The sequence below is a fragment of the Capsicum annuum genome, chromosome 1 (genome assembly GCF_002878395.1).
Source record: "Capsicum annuum cultivar UCD-10X-F1 chromosome 1, UCD10Xv1.1, whole genome shotgun sequence".
Taxonomy (NCBI): domain Eukaryota; kingdom Viridiplantae; phylum Streptophyta; class Magnoliopsida; order Solanales; family Solanaceae; genus Capsicum; species Capsicum annuum.
In genome coordinates this window covers 25,616,962-25,636,688 of record NC_061111.1, presented here as the reverse complement: position 1 = coordinate 25,636,688, position 19,727 = coordinate 25,616,962, and the positions used below count along the sequence as shown (strand labels likewise).

Below are 19,727 nucleotides of genomic sequence, written 5' to 3'. Positions count from 1 at the left end.
CATTATTGTTAATGGAAGGTTTTGAGATTTCAAGTGATTTGGATGATGAATTACATGTCTACTTTCGTAAATTTATGCATGTGACCATGTTTTTCAGATTTTGAGTTGAATTATGAATATTTTCATTATCAAGCATGAACTTTATGAAGATTTAACATGAAATTGATGCATGGGTTATCAAGCCCTAGTTGAATGTTCCTATTTCTAGAGTGATTATGCTTTTAAGCATCTTATGATATGTTTATAGACAGCTAGCTTTGAATAAAGATTTGATCTTTTGATCTTTAGCTATGATATGAAATCCACTTTACAGCTTAAATTCAGTTTTGAATGAACAGATACACAGTTAACTTTCAGTATGAAATATTATGACCTTTTTTTTTTAACTTGCATCGGGTGTCCGAGACTGTTCGAGCCCCGACTAATTCCGGGGGTGCACAGGCCCTCGGCAAGGAGTTTCCCGCAAGTGCACCACGGGTAATTCGGGTTTCACCCAGTCCGATGGCCCTCAGAAATTGTTTGCACCCAGTGGGTATCGAACTTGAGACCTTGAAAGGGAGCACCCCAAAGCTCACGCCAATTACCACCAAGCCAAAAAGTGGATTTCCTACAGATTCAGCATTAAGATTAAAGGGAGTAGTATTTAGCATCGAGTAAAAAGTGTGGGTTTCGCACATCCTACTTTCCTAGAACTACGAGCCAACGTAGGTATAGATTCAGGATTCCCATTTCTATATGGATGATAGTTACAGATGTGATCACTTAGCTCAGGTTATACTCCCTGGCATGAGTATGACATCTCTCCCCAACGTGAGGTTTTCCCTTTAGGGGAATGAGACGTTGGAATCCATGATATCTTACATGGTTTATGTCGGTTAGAATAACCTCCCTATCAGTAAAGACTTTCAGAATAGTTTTAAAAGTATTTTCCCTACTAGTAATAATAAGACAACATCTTTTGAAGGAATTTCCCTACAGTTTAATAGAAAAGGATGATAGATAATAGTTCAGCTTTTAGACGTTAAATGTGATGGCTCACCAGATTTACACAGTATGTTTTATTATTCGTGATTTGTGATTTTCAGGTTTCAGTTATTCCAGCCATGTGAGTCATTACATACAGTATGCATATTCTATGAATTTTAATAACATTAAGATATTACTTTTACTTATGCATCCGCCCCATATATTCAGTACATCCTCAAAGTACTGATCCACATATACGTCTATGTGCTACATTGTCTCATAATGTAGGTTCAGGTGCTCAGTTTCAGCAGTGCGAGTGATTTCGGGCATCTTTATCTATATTCTAATAGTTGGTGAGTCCTTATGGTTTGAGGGCCTATTTATCCAGATTTCTAGCTTTCATAGTATTTGAGTAGTTGCTTTTAGTTTAGTCCGAGTCAGTTGGGGGTTTGTCCGAATGACTCTCTAGTTTCTTAGTAGCAGAGGCTTGTTGGACTACTAGCTATTATATTCAGACTTTCAACATTAGTATTCCAGACAATATATTTGGTTGATCTCAGACAGTGTTGATAATATTCAGTATTTTAGCATTTCTATCTGATTAAATTACTTTAATGTGAGCTATAAACTTAGTAGTAGGCTTACAGGGTTAGCTTGAGATTACTCATAGTCTTGAGCACCGTGTGACATCTCGGGATCAGTTTTCGAGGCATTACACTTACCAAGATGCATCATTTCTGTCACTTGATAAATATTTCTATGTCAGCATGCTTAAATAAACATAGAATTTAGATCCTTGTAATCTTTTTCAATATTGTGTAAATACTGTATCAAATATATTATCGACAATATATTATTTTGTATCGATTCACAACGTGACATAACATTTTGAGATCTCATCACTTTATTATTTTCATTATCTGAATCTCTCGTAAGGTTTCATAAAGTGTTATGTCATAGACTCTTCAAGAGCACATTACCTTATTATTATGACCATTTGCTCCTTTTTCTTTTTCAAGAATTATTACATTTAGAACAAATTGATTTACCATGCTTCATGCATGCAATAGATTTTGTCCTTCAGAGACATTTAATGTGGAGCATTTACAACTAAATATGAGATTAATATTGGATCAACAAATGCTCCTAGCATTTGAATTTGTATTATCTTTTGACTGAGGATCTGATGATAATTCACAATATATTACTTAGTTGTTTATTATCTCCCCTCATGTTAGGAACACTAACATACATCTCAATTTACTTTAGAGAATCCATCTTTGTGCATCATAGTATATCCATTTATCAAATATCACATATCAAAACTACTAGATGGAATAATTAATTCTCGACCTTGAACCAATTGAGAGGGAGGAATTAATCATAATTTTTGATCTAATGCAAACAAATGTTATTGTATGCAATATATCATACTTCAGACCAACACATGAGGCTTTATTCTCATAAGCAATGGTTCAACTATTTATCAAAGACATTTAACACCAACTTAACTAGCATTATCAATATGAATTGCCTTGATTACACAATCTGAAAATTATGCTCTTAACTCGATTTATATTAAGCTAGCAACTTTATGAATATCAAATTGCAGGTTGACAATACACTCACATGTGATTATCTTATATCGATGCATCTTAATAGTTCACATGACAGGTGAACAGACTCATATTCACCTTTTATACTTTTCAGATTTAAGGGATTCAATCCCAACATTAGTTGATCCAACCAACTTATCATGAGAACAAACAACATGAATAATTTTTTAGGAATCTTCTAATTCTTTAATACATGTATAGTACTCAATACACACATCTTTGGAATATCACAATTGTTCATGTCAACTTATGAATTTTTATACTAGTAAACTCTAAGTTTACCATGACATGTGATTTTTGCTTTAGTAAATTTCAGATTTAATTTATAAGAATAAACATAATATTTAATACTTTTGAGCAAATTGCAGAATATGTCTTTTCAATTATTCTACCTCTTTTGGAGGTGAGTTGTGGTACCATCACAATCAAGTGCATGTTTGTATTGATAAGCTTTACTAAATATAGTCACATTCACCCTAGGGAATGGATCTGTGCTTATAAGACTCAAAATTCTCATTCACAGGAATGGAATACAATCGTGCCTTAAGTCTATCAAATATGATAGCTTACAACCTCTTTCAAAATACTGCTAATTCAAGAGAAAATCGAGGTGTGTATATATTGTAGAGAATTTTTCTTGAACATACCTTATAATCATAATAGCCTGTGAAAATATCATCACTTTTGATGATTATTATCATGTTGTCCCTTCACACATATATCCGTGCATTCAATCATTTGTCTTCTTTCAGACATATTATGTACTTCTACCATATTTCGTTCAAGAATGGAGCAAGTTATCAACTTTCAGATTCATTATATATTGCTACCATATTCACTTCATGGAATAGAGTATATCAATGAGATATGTTTCATGATTTTTCACAAAACATTCATTATTTTGCCTTAACCATCATAATATCATCAATATGGTGTATTGAGATTCAGACTCAATATCTTATCCATATAAAGGTGTCTTAGGCTATAACTCGATGGAACTTGAACCCAACAACTTATCATCATGGTGCATTGAAACTTTTAACCCAATGTCGTACCCTCTTAATGAGATGAGACTTAAATTCGTCATCATATCTTTTAACAATATTATTCTTCATGAATAAATTTAAAGTATAAATGGTGCCAAACCACTTATTTTTTCTCAAATCCAACAATGATTATATCATTAGTAGCAAAAGATAAATAACATAAGGAATTACTAACCTTGAAATTACCTTTAGATCTATAATCTCACATTTTTTGCCAGAGTTTCGTGCTGATAACGTGTTATAGAATATAAAGTAAGAACAACAAGAATAGAGAGAGAAAAGAGAGTGATTATTATTTCTCTTGAGAGGTAAATCACAATGAAGGAAAACCCCTTTATTTATAGGGGAAAAATAACCTTGGGGTTTCTAAATTTTTCATAAATAGACATTTACTATATATGATAAAGTAGACATTCACTATATATGTTAAAATAAACATTCATTATATATGGTAATACATTTATAATAGTTACTCTATTTTAAAAAGAACTTCCCTAACAAGACTTTTGGAACCTTGCAATTGTTAGTTGATCACCTAATGTGGGAGGGGGTGTTACTCGATCAAGTATATTACTAAAAGGGATAAGTAGATCTAGCCAAAAAGCTTTAGAAATTTGGAGAATCTATGCAATAAAATTTGTAGGAAAGCAGAAATTGTACCATTTGTGCATAAATCAAAATATACCAAGTGAAATCTATTCACCATGCCTTCATTCTTAATAACCACATAATATCTTTCTTAAAAGGTAAAAGAGTGTAAAAAAGGACTTTTGGAACCTTGTCCTACACATTGTTGTTCTAATATTGCAAGAAATGTTTTCAAATTGATTCATCAAATATAAATTGTTACTCCACATTAAAAAGAACTTCCCCAAAAAGACTTTTGGAGCCTTGCAATTGCTAGTTGATATCCTGATGCGGAAGGGGGTATTATTTGATCAAGTATATTAGACCAAAAGATCATCGAACAAGAAAAAGGATAAGTGTAATCAACTGGGGAAGTTAGCTTACTACGTGATGATATGTAGTTTTTATACAGTGTAGTTAAATTTTATAAGAAAGATTAACGCGCTATCTTTCTGGAGAAAAAATAAATGGGAGTTGATCTAGCCAAAAAGCTTAAGAAATTTGGAGATCATCTCTGCAATAAAATTTGTAGGGAAGTAGAAACTACTTGGTCTCTTTTGAAGTATGTTATTCCGCGGACAAAAATCTATATGTTTCAACCCAAACTTCAATACTAAATTCAAGAATAACTTTCAAGAACTACAATGAAGTTACAACAACTTCAAACACAAGTCCAAATGAATAATCAAATGAACTATCAAAGTAAAGTCTTTATCAACTCTAAGAAAGAAGATGAAGCAGAAAATTGTAGAATCAAGTCCACCGAATATACGTTGTGTCCTTAAGAAATTTATTCCCCTCAAGTACTAGAGGTTATGAAATCTTTCCTCCCAGGATAAAATGGTTCTCTTTCTGAAAATAACGGTACCTCAAATTTTTAGAAACTTCGAACACACTTAACGATTTGATGATCAGACGAGAGTTTTTAGAATAAAAAGAAGAAGATTATTTTTCTACTCAAAAAAATTATATTTGCCTGAGGAAAAATTCAGGTATTTATAGCCATCAAGGTGTTGTTTCATGAAGAGAAGCAATGGTTCAGAAAGGTGCACCCCTTTATAAAGGTGAAACTCTTTGAAAAAGTCACAACTCATTGAAAAAGTCATAACCATTCAATCCGAAAAGGTGCCTATTCAAATTGCATACTTTCTCTTGGTGTATTTTCGGAAAAAACATCTATTTATTTTTCATTCACACCTCTTAAAAGCCAATAATACCCACATAAATAGGGAATGACTATTTTAATAAAATATTTACGGATAAGTGTGTGATCAACAAGAAAAGACCAATTACATCTGGATATGTAGATTTTTCTTTGAACTTTTCGTAGTAAACATGCACTGAATACGCTGGTCAATCGGTAAATTTGATATCTTTGAACCATCGAACTTTAATGTACACCTAGACAACACAAGTCACATAACCAACCTTTTATCGTTTATGATTCTCATGGTTTTATTCATTTCAGCCATGAACACGTCCTAGTTTCATGAGGGCATAGAGAATAAGCCTTTACTAACATTCTTCTTGAAACAACTTCCACTTCACCCTCACATAGGTGATTCCTAAATGTTTAATTCTATAGATCAAACTATTTTGTCAAACCTATAAAACTTAGAAACGACTAAAAAGCTTTAAACCATAAGCCTTATCCTTGTTTTCTGAACATTGTCTTCATATGAGAATGGTGTGAGTATATTGACAATGTTAAACCGTCAGTCACAACTTTGTTTGATCTCCTTGAGCCTAAATTTTTGGATCTCTAGTCTGCTAGGTAGAGTTACTGTCATGCTGACTTGTCCTTGGCCTTAAATCCATTCCCTTCGATGATCTCTCAACTCTCTTTCTAAATAGGCCTTTTGTAAGTGGATCCAACATATTATACTATGACTTCACATAGTCAACAATGATAATTCAACTAGAGAGTAGTTCTCTAACGGTATGATGTCTTCGTCTTATATGATGAGATTTATTATTTTACATCATTCTCTCTTCCCTACCTATTGTCGCTTGACTATCATAGTGTATACATACTGGTGCTAAAATTTTGGGCCAATAAGGAATATCTTTCAAGAAATTTTGGAGCTATTAAGCTTCTTCACCAGATTTATCTATTGAGATAAATGCAGATTCTATTATAGAGCGGACAATATATGTCTGTTTGGATGATTTCAATGAGACCGCTCCTCTACCTAAAGTAAATACATACCCACTCGTGAATTTTACTTCATTTGATTTGGTGATCTAATTTACATCACTATATTCTTCAATTACCGTTGGTATTTTCTTAATGCAAAGCATAGTCTTGAGTACGTTTTAGATACCCCAAAACTCTTTTCCTTGCCATCCAATAAGTTTGATTAGGATTTGTCCTGTACTGACTCAATTTACTAATAACACATACTATATCTAGTCGCATATAATTCATGATATACATCAAGCTTTCCAACACTCTTGCGTAGTCCAACTGTGAGTCACTTTACCTTCATTCTTTTGAAGTTCAAAGCTTACGTCCAATGGAGTCTTGGCAATACCGAAATACAAATACTTGAATTTGTCAAATAGCGTTTCAATATATTTAGACTGTAACAATACCAACCTTTGTGGAGTTTTATGGATTCTTATCCCTAAGATCACATCCGTAACTCTTAGGTCTTTCATATCAAACTTGCTCTCAAGCATTCCTTTCTTAGTATTTATTTCAGAAATATGTCTACTGATGATTAATATACTATCCACATACAAACAAACAATGACCTTGTGATTTGGAGTGTCTTTAATGTATACATATTTATCACATTCATTTATCTTGAAGCCTTTTGCCAACATGGTTTGGTTAAACTTCGCATGCCACTGTTTGGTTGTTTGTTTAGTCTATAAAGTGACTTAACAAATTTACACACTTTATTTTTCTTATTAGGAACTACAAAACCCTCAGGTTGTTCCATGTAAATTTCTACCTTCAATTCCCCATTTAGGAATGCTGTTTTCACATCCATTTGATAGATTTCAAGACCATATACGACTGCTAAGGCAACTAACATCCGAATGGACGTTATCCTTGTTACAGACAAGTATGTATCAAAATAATCAAGGCCTTTATTGTTTAAAGCCTTTCACTATAAGTCTTGCTGTGTATTTGTCAATATTACCATCAGCTTTCATTTTCTTTCTGAAGATTCGTTTAGAACCTAGAGGTTTATTTCCTATAGGAAAATCAACTAAATCCCAAGTGTGGTTGCTCAAGATTGAATCAATCTCACTATTGATTGCCTCTTTCTAAAAGGATGAGTCTGAAGATGACATTGCTTCTTTAAATATTTAAGGCTCATTTTCTAGGAGAAACGTTACAAAATCTAATTCAAAGGAAGTTGACGTTCTTTGACGTGTTCTACGCCTTGAATTCACATCATTTGTACATTCTCTCTTGGTTCATCTTGAGGTCGTTTAAAGCCCCTACTAGACCGCTCATATCTAGTTTTATGCGGATAAGTGTGTTCAAAGAACTTAACATTATCTGATTCAATTACCGTATTTTCATTGATATTCGGATGTTTGAATTTATGAACCAAAAACCTACATGCTTTAATGATTTTATCATATTCAATGAATATGCAGTCCACAGTCTTAGGTCCTATCTATACCCTTTTAGGCATAGGAACTTAGACTTTCGCTAGATATACCCACACTTTGAAATATTTCAAGTTGGGTTTCCTTCCTTTCCATTTCTCATATGGAATTGAAAGTGGCTTACTATAGGAAACTCTATTGAGTATTCGATTAGCTGTAGTGATATCTACAACCCACAAGTTTTGTGGTAAACCTGAACTTATAAGTAAGACATTTATCATTTCTTTTAATGTTTGGTTTTTCATTTTTGCAATCCCATTTGATTGAGGTAAATATGGGGCAGTATTTTGATGAATAATTCTCTTATCTATACATATCTATGCAAAAGGAGATTTATACTTTCTATCTCTATCACTTCTTAGCATTTTGATCTTTTTCTCTAGCTGATTTTCAACTTCTGTTTATATTGGCTAAATGCGTCTATTGCTTCATCCTTACTATTTAGCAAATATACATAATAATACTTAGTGAAATCGTGAATAATAGTTATAAAATACTTTTTCCTACCACGAGATGGTGTTGACTTCATATCACAAATGTCTGTGTGGGTTAAGTCTAAGGGATTGAAATTCCTTTCAACAGACTTATGCGGATGCTTAGCATACTTTGATTCCACACAAGTTTGATACTTTGATTTATTGCACTCAAAGTTTGGCAAAACTTCTAAGTTAATCAGTTTTCACAAGTTTTGTAATTGACATGTCCTAATCGTTCATGCCATAATTCATTAGACTCAAACAAGTAAGAAAAATTAGAACTTTTATTGATCTTAACAGTCCTTACATTGATCTTAAACAGAACCTCGGTGAGGTAACCTTTTCCTATATACACTTCTCCTTTGCTAATTACAACCTTATCAGAAACAAATACATATTTGAATCTATTTTTGATCATAAGTGATATAAAAACCAAGTTCTTTCTCAACTCCAGTACATGAAGGGCATTGTTGAGTGTCAACACTTTGTCAAATGTTATCTTCAAGCAAATTTTTCTCGTTCCTTCAACCTTTGCTGTTGTGGAGTTAACCATATAAATTTTCCCCTCATCTTGAGTCGGAGCATACGAAGCAAACAACTGCTTGTTGGAACAGACATGCCGGATGGCACCGGAATCAATCCATCATTTTCTATGATTACCTACCAAGTTGCATTCTGAAAGCATGACATATAGATCATCCATTTTATTTTTGAATTTAGCTAAGTTGGCTTGATCTTTCTTCTTGCATTTCTTAGGGGCCCGACAATCTACAAACTTATGGCCATCTTTGACACAATTAAAGCAATTCCCTTTGAAGGATTGCTTTGTTGTCCAGATGCTTTCTTTCATTTCTTTGAGTTGTTAGGGTCATCCTCCACAATATTAGCTCCATTGATTATGGAATTCCATTTTGACCTCTTCTCGGTAGCTTTGTTATCTTCTTCAATACGCAACCTCACAATGAGGTCTTTAACTGACATCTCCTTCTTCTTATGCTTCAAGTAGTTTTTGAAGTCCTTCCACAAAGGTGGCAACTTTTCTATTATGACCGCTACTTGAAAATCCTCATTCATAATCAAACCTACAACCAAGGTCATGTGATTATCAAGAGTAAACTTAACATGTTCAAATAAGGTATTTACTATATTCATACCTTCTGACAGGAGATCATGGATGATTACTTGAAATTTTTGTACTTGAGAGACGACAGTCTTACTGTCAATCATTTGTAGTCAAGGAACTTTACAACAAAGAAATTTTTAGTTCCTGCATCCTCAGTTATATACTTTCGTTTCGAAGCATTCCATAACTCTTTCGAGGTCTTCATACCGATGTACACATTGTACAGGTTGTCTTAGAGGCCACTTAGTATATAATTCCTTCATAAGAAGTCCGAGTGTTTCCATGCCTCTATTATAATAAATTTCTTCTTATCCGGTGTCTCTTCAAGCAATTATTGAGCATCTTCAGAGATGAACCTTTGAAGACTTAAGTCGTCAAATAGAAGAACATCTTTTGCTTCCTGTTTTGCCCCTTTTTTCAATCAAAGGGTTTGAAAAATATTATTTTTGACTTTTTAAACTATTTCGAAACCTTAAAGTAAAGTTTGAAATAATTTAAGAAATCAAAGCGTTGCCACTTGATTTTTGAGAAAACATCAAGAAAAACTAAAAATATTACTTAAAAGATTCAAAACGAAAAAAATCTTTTAAGTTTAAAAATTCCGAGTAAGTGGTTCCTATTAATACTCTTGAAAGGTTTTTAAGGCACCAAGAGTATCCGCTAACTTGCGGTTATCCATACTATATGAAAATAACTCTTTTGATTAACTTTAAATAGGGAAATTGATTTTTGAAAATAAAATGATTAAGGAAAAAATTGTCTTCAAGATTTGTGCAAAACAAATTTTGACGACTTAGCCGAAATTTTTAACTAAGTCTATAAAAACTAAGAATAATTAGCATATTAAGGGAAAAGGGGGAGACTAAATGAATTAAGCCATTAGGGCCAAATCCATAAATTGTGTCCAAAGCTAATTTGGGATTTTGGTCCATCCTCACTTGTTGTAATCTAAATACTTGGGCTTTTGACCCATAACCTATTCTAAGATAGTTTTCGAACCTTTGAGGCCCAAAATCCGATTCACCTGTATTAAATTATAACTTTGGCTTCAAAGCATAAGAGAATGAATAAATAAACGACTAAATGAATAAATAAAAATAAGGCAATAGTAAAAATTGAGAGTTTTCAAGTCTCTTAATAACCTCATCAATGAGTTTTGACCCATTTTCCTTCTTCTTTCATCTTCTTGCACCCGCACGCCATATAATCGACTTTGGGTTTAACCTTCAGACTTGAATCAGAGAGATAGACCGCGTTAGCCCATCACAAAATGCAAGAGGAAAGGAGTCCTTTTGGACTCCAAAACAGATTCATGCAAAGGAAAAGATAAAACAAAAAGAATTAACATGTTTGAAAATTCTACAATTAATAGATAAATGATGAGATGGAAAAAATAGCATTCTCAAGAATGAAGAAATAGCAACCTATGATATCAAAACAAGCCAAATTATCCAACGAAAAGAAAATTAACCAATCTCCTAAATAATCTTACAAAAAATTGAATCTAGCAGAATATGATTAACTAGCTTGAAAAGTAGACATGAATCCACAAGCATAGTTGTTTAAAATTTGGACTAATAGATTAACACATATTTGCTCCAACTACTATGATATGATAAAGTCTAATAGATGTTTTCATTAAACAAAGAAAAGGAGAATGAGCAAGAGATGAGGAAATCTTTCATAGCACCTCAAAGATGAAATACAGGACATATTAATGCAAAAACACTGTTTAATACAAAGTGGAGTCAATCAACATATCTATAACTTAGAAGAAAAATTCACTGTAGCATGTGAATAACAATGGGACGTCTAAATGAATAAAAACACTTTAGGAAGTAAACCAATAAGCAAAGTGAAGCAAATAGCATATATTAAGCATATTTGAGAAATCATATTCAAAAACAAGATAGGAGAAATAGTAAAAGATTAATTCTAAGAAAAAGTGTCCAATTATGCCAACTCCTATTTTAGTTCTACACCATTTCAACAAATTCTATAACCCTAACAACTTTTCAATCTAAACAAGAGAAAATCAAAGACAGTTTTGATCAGAAAAATGAGTAGATCACTACTTCAGATTGAGAAACAATTTCACAGACCCTTAACAATAGTAACTATTCCTTTTCGATATAAAAAAAATAACTTTACATACTAAAAGCAAACATATCCACCAATAATGAATTTAAACAAAGCATGAGCACGCATTTTAAGCAAAGATCAAAACTTTGTCCATAATAATCAAAGAATAAGGACAAAAGGCAAAACAATCAATATTAACTATTCTTTTCAACAAAAGAAAACAACTTTACATGCTAAAAACAAACATATCCGCCAACAATTAGAAAATCAGTTCACTAACTTGAAGAAGAACCTGGTCCTTTACTTAGAAAGTCTTAAACTTTGTAGTAGGTTGGTTCTTTGAGTTGTAATGTGTTTTATTTCTAGTCTCAGTGAAATATAAGCTGAGTTAGGAGTTGTGTCTTCAAGTTAGGGAACTCGAAGACTTGGTACACTTATCTTGGGAAGATTTGTGTTATTGTAGAAATAGGAGTTAGAAATATTAATTTCTAGTTTACAAGAAGTCTTGTAATTTGTTGATTGTTGAGGCTAAGAGTATTAGTGAAATTGGACTTAAATCCTGTAGAGGTGCAGGTCGTGGTTTTTTACACGAGGTGCAGGTCGTGGTTTTTTACACCTTTCCTGAGCCGGGTGTTTTCCATGTAAAAATAATTGTCTTTATTTTTACTTGCATGAACCACGTTAGTTGACTTGTTCCACTGATAGGCAACTATTAGAGTAAAACACTAAAATCAGTATGGTACACACTCTAAAAATGCTGCATAGCTTTCAAGAATCATGCATTATAATAATATTAAATAATAATATTAAAATGCTAAAATAACATCAAAGGTAATTTATTTACCCAAGGAAGAGAACTGAACTTAATAATTTGAAGAAGAATGAGTTAAAAGGAGTGGATATAATATGCTTTCCCCTAATCCAACTTGTCGTTGGGAAAAGGAATGGTAAAGTGAACATTGTGATAATGAAAACTGCAATTTGCAAGAAGCATGTGCAGTTTGCTAAAAGGGACTGTAGATTGTACGTATGCATGATATAATAACTCTTGTGATTAAACGTAATCAGATAAGAAATGGACTCTGTCAATATACCTAAGCAAGCATGCTGGATGATAAGGAAACTGTTTAAAGCAAAATCATTGTTATCATAGCTGCAGCTGCAGAACACCGTGAAAAGCTTGGTGAGGCAAATAAACACTCAGTCATTAGCTCCCAGAAACACAGTGCCATGGAAGTGTTACATGTTCAACAATGCAGCTAGCAAAATGTTACACTTTCAGGGCAAAATGTTAGCTGCAGACAAGTTACATAGATAGGGTCTAGAAGTGGATACAAAGTGTTGCATTTGTCAGGATTCAAGAGGAGACCAAGGAACATTTATTTGTCCAGTGTGAGAATAGGGTGTTGCTGTGGCTGGGGATACAGAGCTATTACCCAGATACTTGGGATCAACATCAGCAGTGGATGATAAGCAATTGCAAAAGGGAAGTCACAGCAAGCTTTAGTATTCAAGATGCCGAGTACCGAAGTCAGTCATGCACTATGGATTGAGAGAAATATGAGAATCTTTGAGAAGAAGAGTCGACCTTGGGAATGTATAGCTAAAGGGATAGTCTATGTCATATGTGTTAGAGCTCCACCTAGGCTGCAAATTGTCATACATAGCCTTGTGTTCTAGTGCAGTTCGTGTTTTGCTGTTATGAGACATATAGCAAGCTGTGTATAGCTAGCTATCGGTATGAAATGTTGCACTTTGGTGATTAATAAAACACTTCGATTACCAAAAAAATAAAATAATAAGAAATGGTTTTGACAGATTTTACTTCGGTAATGGTGAATTTGTTGGTGTAAGCCACTTAGTTAAAAACTATGAGACAAGTCAGCGGTAGTTCAAAATTGGAATTGGCAAAATATCGTCCAGTGGCCACTCTCGCTCAATATAAAGATAATAAGAATATCTAGCTCATTTATTGAACTTGAAGTTGTCATTTGTTTTCTTTAGTAGAACATAGAAAAGAAAGTAAGTACCAGAACTATTCCATGTTCTGCAAATGAGGGTCATCTCTTTTCCAGCGGAAAAGAAGCTGTTCAACTGGCTTTACAAGAAGAATTACTTTTATCAAAGGAGGGTCCATAAACACTAAATTAATATCAATTTGTGCAATTGTCTGTTTTTATTTCTATGCTGTGCAGCAACATAAAAAGCATCCAAATCACCTTTGAACCTATCATATAGCAGTCTCCAAAATTCAAGCAATTTACATATAGATAGATGTAATGAACGACCGAGAATAAATTTGCAACACTGTGCAAGGACTAAAAAGCTACAAATTATGTATAGGCACTGGGAAGATAAAGCACGAAAATACAACAAGAAGACATAAAAAGAGATGAAATTTCATCCAGCCTCATCAATTTTGGTGATACCAGTGCTTCAGTTAGAAACTACTTGTTATTGTCACGACCCAAAAAACACAAGTCGTGATGGCACCTATGTCCCCAACCAATTGGTAAATCAACCCCATTGTTTTATAAATCCAATTTAATTAATCAAGAAGAGAAGTAAGAGACAACCCAAATATCTCAAATACCACAGAACGACAAGTACAAAAGTACCACCCAAGATTTGGAGTCAAAAGTACAAGAGCTTCTACATTACGATACAAGTATGGAACTGGAACGACAAGTCTAAGTACCTTGTCTAAAACTAAACAACAGAATTAATAAAAGATAAATGAAGGTGTGCGCCACATAACAGCCAAGCAGCTCACCACAACTCCAAGTAATCCACGCTTGGACTCAGAAAGATCCATGAGATGTACTAGTGCTCGGAATTGTATCTGCACCATAAAAGAGTACAACCAGTGCAGTATGAGTACGAAACCACGTGTACCCAATATGTCTCATAGACCAACAACGAAGTAGTGACAGGATTTTAAACAAAAATCATATTACACAACAATTAAGTTTTCACTGAAATAGAGATAGTTATAGTTAGATGCCACGAAATTCAAACATCAATTAAGCACAAAAATCAAGTAAAGATGGAAGGTGTAATGCAATGCAATGCAATGAGATGATATGACACAAATGCCCTGTAAACTCTCAACTATATACACAAGATATTTCTCGGAAACACATTGAGAGTTTGTGACTCATGAGGGACTCGCGAGGTCCATATACCAGCACGGAAGATCTCCACGTGCTACCACAAAATCAATGCATCCCCAGTACGAACGATCTCAACATGGCCAACTTATAATCATAAAACGAACTCAGTGTTGACTGATTCACCTCTGTTTGATTCAGTAGAACAATACATATTAGTACATATAGAAACATGGGTTTTAGTTATGCGTACAAATTATTCTCTGCGCCATATTTTTGCCTAGAGAACTTCCGCTATTTCTTCCTGGGCTAAGCTATTTAGCTAGGTCTACTTATTAACTCCACATCTTTCTTCATTAGTAAAAAAATTTCTTTCCCACGATTAAGGTCCTAGTTCTTTTCAGTAATCTACATCAAAACTACTTTACTCTAAACCTTAAACCCACAAAATAGAAAAAAGCTAACCTCCAAATTCTTGCACAATCAACAGTTTAGCCGATACCTTGAAAAAAATGTTAATAGCAAGAATTATAACCAAACAGAAAAACAAAATGGGAGAAACTGAAATCTGTACATTACAACCGAACTCAAAAACTAGTAAAGGCAAATCAGGAAGTACAAAGAAAGACGAAGAAGAAGAGCTAAGCTAAGCACGGAGAAAGATTTCACTAGAAAGTATCAAAATTTGGCACAAAGATGACAGAGGAAGTGGTGGTAATGATGAGAATGGATTACAACACACCCACCAAAACATCTGTTACATACTCACACATCAAATATGGAAGAAAAGCAGCAGCATGTGTATCCTGCTTGACTAAAATTGTATAACCGGGTCATTGTATTCTGATTCATCAATATAGCAGGTTAATGTGATTTATACAAGTGAAAAAGATGCAGTTTATACAAACACTAGGAAAACACAATCAGGATTTAGAATAAGTTAGCTTAATCAAACAAACTGCAAATACTTGCTAAGTCTCCATGTTCAGTTAGTAGAGAACCTGATTTCCACTATACAGCTTAATCAAACAAACTGCAAATGCTTGCTAAGTCTCCATTGCCAAGGAGAAAAAACAATAAGTCAGAAACATAAAATAAAATATGCATTCACTCACCTTTCTATACTCTAATTTTAAACTTCGCTCGAATTGCTTTAAAGTTCTGTCCTTTCATTTTCACCTTCATATAAGGGGACAAGAGTTTCCAAACCGACAAAGGATTCGAAATTGTCCAACCCCACACTAATCGTAACATGATTGAGCGCCTTCTCCTCAAGATCGTACCACATGAACTTTCTATGATTTATTTCCAGAAGAACTTCTCTACCAGTTATTGAATATGATATTGGCTTTAGATGTCTGAAATAGTGAACACCCTCTGACTGCCCAACTGAAAACAACTTTACCCAAGACTCTTTAACTCCATAGGCCTTCATTACCCATATGTCAATATGATTTAACACATGAGTATTTGTAGTAGAGACGTAACCTAAAATAAGACAAAGGCATTCTCCCAATACAGTCAAATTCAATCTGCATGGCTTGCCCATATTCTGAGGAAACGACATCTCAAATCTCTCACTTCCAAGATTAAAACCAACAAGAATCAAAGAACTCCCCCTCAAAAGAGGATCCTTAGTTGCTAACCAGTTCAATGCACCTCCAGCAAGCGTGCCATTATCATCCGGAATCAACCAGTAAGTACAATCTTGAACCTTTTTCCACACGCGCAACTTCAAACTATAAACCATCACTCAAGAGACTAAGGAAGGTTGATCATATGGGTGGTACCATTGTCAGAATCATCATACCCAAAACCACCACAAATTTGGACAAACCCCAAACCCCGTGGAGTTCTACTTGGAGGTTTCGTTGGACAAATAGGCAATCTACAGAACATCTTAGTGGATGGATTCCACACAACAACATTATACTTCAAGTTGTTGGATATAAAAAACAAACCACGGCAAGAACCTAGTACTTGAGTTGGGCGATGGAGCTGCTTCAATGGTTTCTCAAGTTCTATTGGTTGTTGGGTTGATACTCCGTTACAGATTGAATTGAAGTCAACAGAAAAAAGGTTGTGAGCGTTAAGAATAAGCTTTGTATTTGAGTTGGGTTTTAGTGTTTGTTGGTTGAGGTGAGCTTCGATGAATTTTGGGCTATCAATAAGGGATTTGAATGATTTCGATACGCATCTGAATTTCATCAGCGACTTCACTGGAAGTCGAGTAAGGATTTCATTGATTACTTCAGGCAGAACATTAGACATTGTTGTATGTAGATGAAAGGGCCACTCACTAGGGTTTAGTGTTTATGGAAATGACAAGAGATACTGATTTTGGTAATAACTTTTGTTGAAATTTGACCAAATCATCCCTCTTGTTTAAGCCCAACTTTCACTTCATCCTTACAATATTTCACTTAACCTAAAACATGCTGTAAGTTTTCTAAAGTTGATTAAAACGCCCCTCTATTAATTTTCCGTCCATATTTGATAGATTCTAAAATTTTCACGTGATTTTCTTTTTCCTCTCTTTTCTCACACAATCTTCATTCTTCTTCCTCTTGACGGAACAAAAAGGCACTTTTAGGAAGCTTGAGATAGGGTAAGGGTATATTGGTTGGCGAAGGGGCATATTGCTACTGTGCTAAAGCTTCACTAATTCTTATTTATTCCAACATATGCTCGAGGTGGAACTATCAACCATCCTTTCTCTAACTGTAAATTATTATTATTAACAGTTGAACAACAATTTTGATCATTTCCAGTAGCTACATAATTTGATTGAATAATCTTAACCGCTTCAGATGATTCAATCCCTTTTTCAGTAGAATTGTGCTGCGATATCTTTCCAACTGGAGCTAAAAACTAACATCGGATTCCCTAAAGAGAAAATTAGATTATGTTAAATATAGACGGAAAGTTATGTTTTTGATCAACTTTGGGAAACTTAAAGCATGTTTTAAGTTAAGTGAAATATTGTAAGGACGTAGTTAAAGTTGGGTGAAACAAGAGGGATGATTTCGGTCAAATTCTCACAAAAGTTATTACCAAAATCAGTATCTCTCATCATTTCCATAAACACTTAACTCCAATGATCAAACATTTCATCTCCACACAACAATGTTTGACGTTCTGCCTAAAGTAATCAGTGAAATACCTACTTGACTTCCAGTGAAGGCACTGATGAAATTCAGATGTGTATCAAAATCATTCAAATCCCTTATCGACAACCCAAAATTCATCGAAGCTCACCTCAACCAACAAACATTGAAACCCAACACAAATACTAAGCTTATTCTCAATGCTCACAACCTTTTGTCGCTTGACTTTAGTTCAATTTGTAACGGAGCATCAAACCAACAACCAATAGAGCTTGAGCATCCATTGAAGCAACTCTATTGTGCAACTCAGGTACTAGGTTGTTTTCGTGGTTTGTTTTTTACATCCAACAACTTGAATGATAATGTTGCTTTGTGGAATCTACCCACCAAGATGTTCCATAGATTGCCTATTCGTCCAGTGAAACCTCCAAGCAGAATCCCACAGGGACATGGTATTGGGTTGGCCGAAATTTGTGGTGGTTTTGGGTATGATGATTCTGACAATGATTATAAGGTGGTTACAATACCACAAAGGTATCACCCATACGATCAAGATCAACCTTCCTTAGTCTCTGAGGTGATGGTTTATAGTTTGAAGTTGGGCGTGTGGAAAAAGGTTCAGGATTATAATTACTGGCTGCATACAGAAAATAATGTCACGTTTGCTGGAGGTGCATTGAACTGGATAGCAACTAAGAATCCATTATTGAGGGGAGTTTTTTGATTCTTGTTGGTTTCAATTTTGGAAGTGAGAGGTTTGAGGAGATGCCATTTCCTTAGAATTCGGTCAAGCCATCCCAATTGAATTTGACTGAATTGAGAGAATGCCTTTTGTCTGCTTTTAGGTAACGTAACTGATGCATGGTATAATGTTAGAATAGCCCAATGGCACCACCTTGATGATCATACCTATCCAAAGGAAACACTTTAAACTGCCTCGATGGTCCTTTTTAGCACTGATGGTCCTTTCATAGAATTTACAGCAGCTAGGTATGAGGAGGCTGCTGCCATAAGGGTAGGTTTCCATTGTCGACAATCCTTGAGGGGGAAAGAGTGCCGATTGTCACAATTTACTCAAGTTGAAAAAGAGAGTAAATGTGAGAATATTACAATCTGTCAAATTAGAAAATTAATTCAGGGACGTTTTTGGTCAATGCTGGAAAACTTAAATGATGTTTATGGCTGGGCATGAAATTCTAAATATGGAATTATCGAACAGAATTCGGCAATTTGGTAATTTTGCATGATATTTGAGAGTAAAATTTCAAAATTACGGTATTTGGGTTCGAATTAAGTAGAAGATATTAATATGCTTAATATTTGGTATTTAATGAAAACCAAATTATTTATTAAATAAAAAAGATTTTCCCGTTAAGTTTTATATGGAATCCTGATACCAAACTGACTTATAAACTTTAGGAAAAAGGGTTCAAAATATATCTAAATTTTGATGAAATTTGCTGTAACATAACATGAACTTTGTTGGGTCATATAACCCTCTTGAACTATTTATTAGTGTATTTTAATGACAGATATAAGTTACTACATAAATAAATATTTTTTTAAAAATAAAAGCTTAGTGCAAATAAATGTCATTAAAACATGCTAATAAATAATCTAGAGGAGTCATAGGATTCCTGCAAAGTTCAGATATATTACAATAAATTTCGTTAGAGTTTCCCGCAAAGTTCAAACATATTACAATAAATTTCGTCAAAATTTAAATATATCTCAGACCATTTTCCCTAAACTTTTTAAACTTAGATATTTCGTGATGGTTTATCAATGGTTCTTTAGATAAGTGATTTTTTTTTTTTCTTTAATTTTGACATTTTATTGATTAATGAAGAAAACAATAAAGGTCTTTACAAATTGGGCCTACGCATTAGAAATTACATAGCCAATCTAAGACTTAGAATTCAAATAAAACAGGTCCATTCTGGA

At 33.8% G+C, this 19,727-nt stretch overlaps 1 protein-coding gene and 1 pseudogene across 1 annotated transcript; one reads left to right on the top strand and one right to left on the bottom strand.

The window, feature by feature from the left end:
- Positions 1-14,075: 14,075 nt before the first annotated feature.
- LOC107870251 lies at positions 14,076-18,957 on the bottom strand (annotated as a pseudogene).
- On the top strand, positions 17,803-18,563 carry LOC107870260 (F-box protein CPR1). The gene is given in 2 exon segments (XM_016716730.2): positions 17,803-18,490; positions 18,493-18,563. Coding segments are annotated over 2 exon segments (759 nt in total).
- Positions 18,958-19,727: the final 770 nt, after the last annotated feature.